Source organism: Notamacropus eugenii, chromosome X (assembly GCF_028372415.1).
Source record: "Notamacropus eugenii isolate mMacEug1 chromosome X, mMacEug1.pri_v2, whole genome shotgun sequence".
NCBI classification, from domain to species: Eukaryota; Metazoa; Chordata; class Mammalia; order Diprotodontia; family Macropodidae; genus Notamacropus; species Notamacropus eugenii.
Genome location: NC_092879.1, coordinates 17,260,966 through 17,268,851, shown reverse-complemented (window position 1 = coordinate 17,268,851; position 7,886 = coordinate 17,260,966). Strand labels below are relative to the sequence as shown.

Genomic DNA, 7,886 nt, shown 5'->3' with positions numbered 1-7,886 from the left:
TAAGGGTTCTGCTGGTTGTTCAAGGTCGGGGGGGGCCGTGCTGATGACCGCCGCCCGGTGGGCTTTCTCTTATCTCTCCAGCCCCTGGGTTCCAGCCAGCCGATCCAGCCGTCCAGTCAGAGGGTCCAGCCATCCAGTCAGAGAGACTAGAGAAGGCGGGAGTGTGCAGTCCACGGTAGCAGGAACTACCAGAGGAGGTGTCTTAGGCCCACTTAGCTTTTTGATCAATGGCTGATTGCTTTTTCGAAAGTGAGGGGGAGGAGGAGCAGTTTAGGGAACAGCCCGTGGTCCAAGAAGGGGAGCCAGTGCTGACCTTTCATGGGTCCAGATTGCGCAGGGGGGAGTGTGTCCTCGCAGAGAGTGAAGGCCATCAGATCAGATACCTGGTGCGCTACCAAATGATGGATGTGAATGCCCCTAGCCGAGAGTATGTGATTCTCCAGGCAGCTCCCGAGATCGAACCCGAGGCCGAGGCCGATGCCGGACCCGAGGCCGAGGTCGATGCCAGACACGAGGCCGAGGCTGGACCCGAGGCCGAGGCCGAGGCCGGACCCGAGGCCGAGACTGAGGCCGAGGCCGAGGCTGAGGCCGATGCCGAGGCTGAGGCCGATGCCGGACCCGAGGCCGAGGCCGAGGCCGATGCCGGACCCGAGGCCGAGGCCGAGGCCGGTGCCGGACCCGAGGCCGAGGCCGGACCCGAGGCCGAACCCGAGGCCGGTGCCGGACCCGAGGCCGAGGCCGGACCGGAGGCCGAGGCCGAGGCCGGTGCCGGACCCGAGGCCGAGGCCGGACCCGAGGCCGAACCCGAGGCCGGTGCCGGACCCGAGGCCGAGGCCGGACCCGAGGCCGAACCCGAGGCCGAGGCCGGACCCGAGGCCGAGGCTGAGGCCGAGGCCGGACCCGAGGCCGAGGCCGGACCGGAGGCCGAGGCTGAGGCCGAGGCCGAGGCTGAGGCCGATGCCGGACCAGAGGCCGATGCCGGACCCGAGGCCGAGGCTGAGGCCGATGCCGGACCCGAGGCCGAGGCCGGACCCGAGGCCGAGGCTGAGGCCGATGCCGGACCAGTGGCCGATGCCGGACCCGAGGCCGAACCCGAGGCCGAGGCCAAGCCAGAGGCAGGGACCATGCCAGAGGCTGAGGCCAACCCGAGTGGCTCGGAAGCCGGGCTTAGTGGCAGCCCCAGCTCATATCGAAGCCGCAGCCCCATGCATCGTTACAGCCCCATGCGGCACCTCCGCAGCCCAATGCTTAGTTACAGCCGCATGCGCCGCCGCAGCCGCAGCCCCAGTCGCAGCCCCTATGGAAGACGTAGCCCCATGCGTTCTTACAGGCTCAGGCTGCGCCGCCTCCGCTGCAGCAGCCTCAGGTGCTGTTACAGCCCCAATCGAGGCCGCAGCCCCAATAGAAGCGGCTGCTGCAGCTGCGGCCCCATGGGCACTTACAGCCTTACGTGGCACCACAGCCCCAGCCCCAGCCCCAGCCCCAGCCCCAGCCGTAGTCCCAGCCGTAGTCCCAGCCGCAGCCCCAGCTCCAGTGGAAGCAGCAGCCCCAGCCCCAAGCGGCGCCGCTGCCTCCCCACTCCCAGCAGCAGCAGCAGCAGCAGCAGCAGCAGCAGCAGCAGCACCAGCAGCAGCAGCAGCACCAGCAGCAGCAGCAGCAGCACCAGCAGCAGCACCGTCAGCCTCGGAGACGACAACCTGATAGTTCTCAGCGAGGAGGACAGAAGCCCGCCCTTGAGTTCGGAAGAGGAACCTGCTGCCACCCCACTGCTGGGTCATCAGGAGTCACCCAAAAAACAGCTCTGCTGCATTACTGTTATCGGGAGGTGGGAGTATGAATGGGTCCCCAAGAATCGTCTGCTCCGTTACTCTGCTGTACACATGCAGCTAGACAGTGATGCTGCCCTCCAGCTGGCAGCTAAGAGAGAGCAGCAGGAGTACTGCACCATGTCCTCGTCAGGGAGCAGCACGTCCGGGGCCGTGAAGCCACTAGCCAGCGAGAAGGATCTCAGGGGGTTGGGGAGGTCCCTCTCGCCAGTTCCTGGGGCCTGGGGAAGGAGAGGCTCCGTGGGGGATTTCCAATCACAGATTACAATCTACCTTCCCAAGGCCTTAAAGCCCTTGCTTGTGCAAGACTGGGAGCTGGTGATCCTAGGGAAAAAGCTCTTTACCCTGCCCGCCAGGAAAACTGTTGATGTTATCCTGACCGAGTATGTTTCCTTCCATGAAACCTCTAGCACTACCGAAAACAAACAGACGGTCAGTGAGCTGATGGCCATGATCAAGGAGTACTTTGATTTGGTTCTGGGGACCCAGCTCCTCTACAATTTCGAGAAACCTCAGTATGCTGAGATTTTGACCAGTCAGCCCAGTGCCCAAATGTCTCAGGTTTATGGAGGTGCCCACCTACTGCGTCTTTTCTCCCAGATGGGCACCATGCTGGCCAACACTTCTTTAGCAAAGAGAAACCTCTATGTGCTGCTGGGCCATTTGTATGATTTCCTAGAATATCTGGCCAGTGAGCCTTCTCTGCTGTGTATTGATCCCATTGATTACCAGCTGGCCACTGCTGAGTACCAGGAAAGAGCTGAGTAAGAGCTTGATGCTCTTGGCTCCTGTCAGATCAGCATTTTCTGGAGCCAATCTATTGGGTGTTATCAGCCCATATCTTGCCAAAATGTTTTGTGGTTGCTGTTTGTTCCTTTAAAATGTCCCTTAACTACTTTCATGGAGGAAGCCCCTTCTCCGCTTACTAGAGCAGTAACTAGTGTTTATTCTAATGGGCATGGAGACTGGAATTCCCTTGCCTAGATGACCACAATTTTGCATTCTGATGGTTCCGTACCTCAGCACTTGAGACCAGTGACCAACATCCTTGATTGATGATTGTGGGTACCAGAGATGTCACCACTTTAATGGAGTGTGGGCATGTGGGGTTATCTGGTACTTGGGGCTAATTATCTGCCCCTTTTTGCAATGTGACTATGTTTATCTCTATACTCCAATGACTAAACTGTTCTGCGTTTGCTGTGTTGATTCCAATGTATAATTGGGTGATAAGAGAAAAACATTCATCTGTATTCAGGGATGTCTAGGAAAGTTTCCCTTTCAGAGATGTTTAACACATGTTGAAAATATAGTGATTTTGTTGAAAATAAAAAAGGTGTCTGTATTTTTATTATTCTCTGAACTTCAATAGAATGCGGCTGCCCAGCTTATAACCACTTTTGGAGTAGGCTTTCCCTTTGCTCTGTTTCTGACCCACTCTGACCCAGTAAGACCTGGGCCTCCCAGAAGGGGGAAGGGCACATCCTCATTCCTTCAAGATGATCACACCAGCCTCTTATGGTTGTACCTGGACCAGCAGCAGCTCCTGAGCCAAGGGAATAGGATTGGTTTCTGTTGAAGCCCGCCATCAAGAAATAAAGGGAAATGGGGGCTTTCCTTCTGAGAAGGAAGCTGAAGGGCTCCTAGAGTCTTTGGTGATGACTTCTACCTCAGGGCCAGAGGCTCCAGCAGTGGGGCTGACATGAGTACCCCATTTAACAGCTTCTTGTTCTCACCCAGTGGAAGGAAGTTCCCTTTGTCAGTCCTGGTGAGTCTATGAGTTGGGAGAAATTGGTCATAGCTTGACCAGGGCCCAGGAATTGTTGCAGTCACGGTCCTGGGTCTACCTTACACATACTGGCTCCCTGTGCAAACTTTCTGGACACACCGCACACGCACATACACACACACACACACACACACACACTATATATATATATATATATATATATATTATTATTATTATTATTATTATTATTATTATTACCAAGTCATGCTGAGACTTGGAGCAACCTCAAGTATTATACTCGTGCCCATTGAGAAATGGGCAGTGAGAAATGTCCAACTCCTACAAACTCAGCCATATATGTAAAATGGGGAGAGTTACCGTGATACCACCTACTTCCTGAGGTTATATTGAGGAAAAGAAAGAATAAGAGTTATAGTTCTTTGCTACCACAAGGAGTGCTGCATTTAGAGAAATCTTTTATATTTTTATTTTGCTTTTAAATTTGTATTCTATATACATGTGCACATACTTAAATATGCTAGTTGTTTGGTAATATGATTTTTTTTTCCAATCAGATCACTTCTCATCTTAGAGGCTTTAATTTTGTTTATGTGGAAGCTTTTCAGCATCCAGTAATTCAAATGATCTATCTTTTGTAATTTCTTCTATTGCTTGTTTGGTTAAGAATACATCTCCTACTACTAGGTATGAGGCATATGATCTCATTACCCTATCTTTTTTTCAATATAATCTTGAACATTAAGATCACGTATCCATTTAAAATGTATTATATAATATGGTGTAAGTTGATTAAAGCCTAATTTTTGTCAGGTTATTTTTCAGTTTCCCCAGCAGATTTTACCACATAAGAATTATTTCCTAAGTAATTTATGTTATGAATTCTGATATTTATGTTTTTAATTTATGCTATTGAATTTTATTATTTCTGATTCTCCCTTGTCCATTCTCTTCCATTGATCTAGTTCTTTACTTTTTAGTAAGTAACAGATAGTTTTGATGACTATTGTTTTAATACTGTTGCTTAATACTGTTTTAATACTATTCTGGAAATGCTATCCCTTCTTTATTCTTACCTTTTTCATTATTGCTTGATACTCTAACATTTTTGTTTCTCCATTATCATGTTCTATTTTTGTTGTGGGTCCCTTTGATTCATTGATTGTTATGACATTTATGTGTCAATTTGTTTTGGTAGTATTGTCGTTTTTATTACATTGGCACTGCCCAGCCATGAGCAGTGAATGATCCTCCAATGAATTAAGTTGTTTTTTACCTTTAATGAGAACTTTCCATTGGAATTTATATAAATTTATATATTTTATATAAATCTTTCAGTAAATTGATCCTTAAATACTTTATTATTTTTGTGGTTGTATTGATTTTTGTGGTTTTATTTATAGCCTACAGCAGGGGTGGGCAACCTGTGGCTTCAAGGCCACATGTCTAGGTCCTCAAGTGTGGCCCTTTGACTGAATCCAAACGCCACAGGAAAAAAATCCCCTTAAGAAAAGGATTTGTTCTGTAAAACTTGGACTCAGTCAAAAGGCTGCACCCGAGGACCTAGAAGGCCACAGGTGGCCTTCAGGCGGCAGATTCCCCACTCCTCACCTATAACTTGACTGAAGCTATTAATTGTCTCAACTGGAATCTTTGCTGATTCCCTAGAATTTGTGAGTAAACCATCCTGCCATCAGCAAATAGGGAGAGTTTCATATTTTCTTTGTCTCTTTTTGCCTTTAATTTCTTTTTCCTTGTTTACTGCTATTGATAGCATTTCTATTGTTACATTAAATAGTGATTTCTTACATGAACCACTGTAATCTCCTTGACATGACATTTTAAAAATTTGAACTGATATTCATTAATGATGTTAGTGCTTAGTTCTCCTTTGTTTTAAGTTTCCCTGGTTTAGTTATTAGGTTTCTATTTGTCTCACAAAATGAATCTGGTAGGGTGCTTTCTTTCTCAGTTTTGGAGAAGAATTTGTGTGATATAAATCCTAATTGTTCTTTAAAAGCTTGCTAGAATTGTTCTGTGAATCCACCAGGACCAGGAGGTATTTGCCTTACAGCTAGTATAATTTCTTCTTCTGAGATTTAATTCTTTTAAGACTTCTAGCTTGAATATTTCATATTTTTGAAGGAATTCAATTTTGGGGTTGTTCTTGTTTTGTTGGTATGTACCCAATAAGTTCTGATAATTCTCCTGATTGTGCCGCCATTTTCCCTAGTTCAGTTGTTATTTGGTTGATTGGATCGTTTGTCCTCTTCTTTTTCTTTTGATAGGGTAAAAGTTTGTCAGTTTTGTTCAAAGAAGCAGCTTTTACTTTACTCTAGCCTTTCTATAGTTCTGAACATCACTGGGTCTCTGTTCTGTTGAATGAACAAGGCATTATTAGGGAAAACTTTTGTATTTTTATTTTGCTTGAACAAGGCACTATCTCCCAGACTGGTGCTTTTTCACTAGTTCTGTATCCCTTCTGCCTGGCATAATGCCCCCAAACCTCTCTGGCCACCTAGCTTCTTTCACATCTCAGCTCAAATCCTACTTTCTGCAAGAAGCTAATGCAGGGGTGGTGAACTTGGGGCCTCCTGAGGCCACCTGTGCTAGGTCCTCAAGTGTGACCCGAATCCCAACTTCACAGAATAAATCTCCTCAATAAAAGGATTTGTTCTATCAAACTTGGACTCAGTCAAAGTGCTGCACCCAAGGCTGTCTTCCCTCTGAACTTATCTCTCACTAGCACTGGTCGTAGATTATGTAGACATAGATCTGTTACATTACAAAATGAATAATTTAAAGGTAGGAATTTGTGTGTGTGTGTGTGTGTGTGCTTTTCTTTGTATCCCCAGTAGTTAGCATAATGCCTGGCACATCATATAGTCTTAATAAATGCCTCTTAACTTGACTTAACTAAGCTTGACCTGTCAGTTTAGATACTGTCTAGTAGCATGATTAACTGAAGGACTAATGAGTTAAGACTGAAAAAATTATCATCCATTCATTGATGGCAATCAGATACTCTGATTCTGATTTTTAATGTTTAAAGAAAAATATTTTCGATTGTTTATTTTTATATCACCAAATTTTCTCCCAGGATCTCTTTTTTCTTCCCAGAGAGCAATTTTATGTAGCAGGAAGAGAGAGAGGGAGAAAGGAGAGAGACACAGAGAGAAACAGAGAAAGAAAGAGAAAAGAGGAACAGAGAAACACAGAGAGAGACAGAGAAAGAGAGAAATCCTCAAAATAATGAATCCATGAAAAAAAAAAGATTGAAATTATCTGCAGTGTACCTCATCTGTTGACCTCCAATTTCTGCAGAGGAATGAGAGTGGGTGTCTTCTCACACTCTTTTTCTGGGAGGAAACTTGTTTTCTGTAATTTGGCAACAATTTATTTTGAATGTGTTGTGGCTGCTCTTTTCATTTATATTTTTCATAGTCACAGTGAGTGGTGTTTTCTGGATTCTGCTTTCTTTATTCTGCATCAGAGTTTGCTGGCTTTTCCCTGGTTCTGTCTAGTCATTGTTTTACCAAGCACTGTTATATTCCATCATAGTCTTATATCATATTTGTTTAATTAATCTCCAATTCATAGGAGATTGTTTTCATTCCTGTCCTTTGCTACCACAAAGAATGTTGTGTTTGTAGCATTCTTTTATATGTTTTATGTTGCATTTAAATTTGTATTCAATTTTTATACTTTATATATGTATATGTACACACACACACACACACACATGTACCTATGCATACACCATATTTTAGTGTATAAGGGAGCCGCCTTTTTCTTGGTGACCTCCTTGGGACAGAAACCTAGTACTGGATTCTCTGGATCAAACAGTATAGGCATTTTAGTGACTTTATTTGCATAATTCCAAATTGTTTTTCAAAATTTATCTTTTATCCATCATTTATCTTTGAGGATTTGTAAAGTATGGGATAAAACATCGGGAGACGTGGTTCGCATTTCTGTCATTTCTAGGGATATGGCTGTTAATATTGTGCAGTTCTTCTTTTGAGAGCTGTTCATATCCTTTGACCACTTATCTCTTGGGTAATCCCTTTTGGTCATTGGTAGAAAGACTGATGGATAGATACATACATGTGCATATACATAAATCTACATGTACCTTTACACACATATACAGATTAGTACCTGCATATGTAAGTTGTGTATTTCTGTCTGTCTGCCCACCCGTCCGTCCATCTATCTATCCATCTATCTGTCTATGCGTCTATCTATCTATCTATCTATCTATCTATCTATCTATCTATCTATCTATCTATCTATCTTGATACCAAACCATC

At 45.6% G+C, this 7,886-nt stretch overlaps 1 protein-coding gene across 1 annotated transcript; it reads left to right on the top strand.

The window, feature by feature from the left end:
• Positions 1 to 94: 94 nt before the first annotated feature.
• LOC140516265 (uncharacterized) lies at positions 95 to 3,161 on the top strand. The gene has a single exon (XM_072627292.1). The coding sequence runs from the start codon at positions 228 to 230 to the stop codon at positions 2,592 to 2,594; it is 2,367 nt and encodes a 788-aa protein (XP_072483393.1). The 5' UTR covers positions 95 to 227; the 3' UTR covers positions 2,595 to 3,161.
• Positions 3,162 to 7,886: the final 4,725 nt, after the last annotated feature.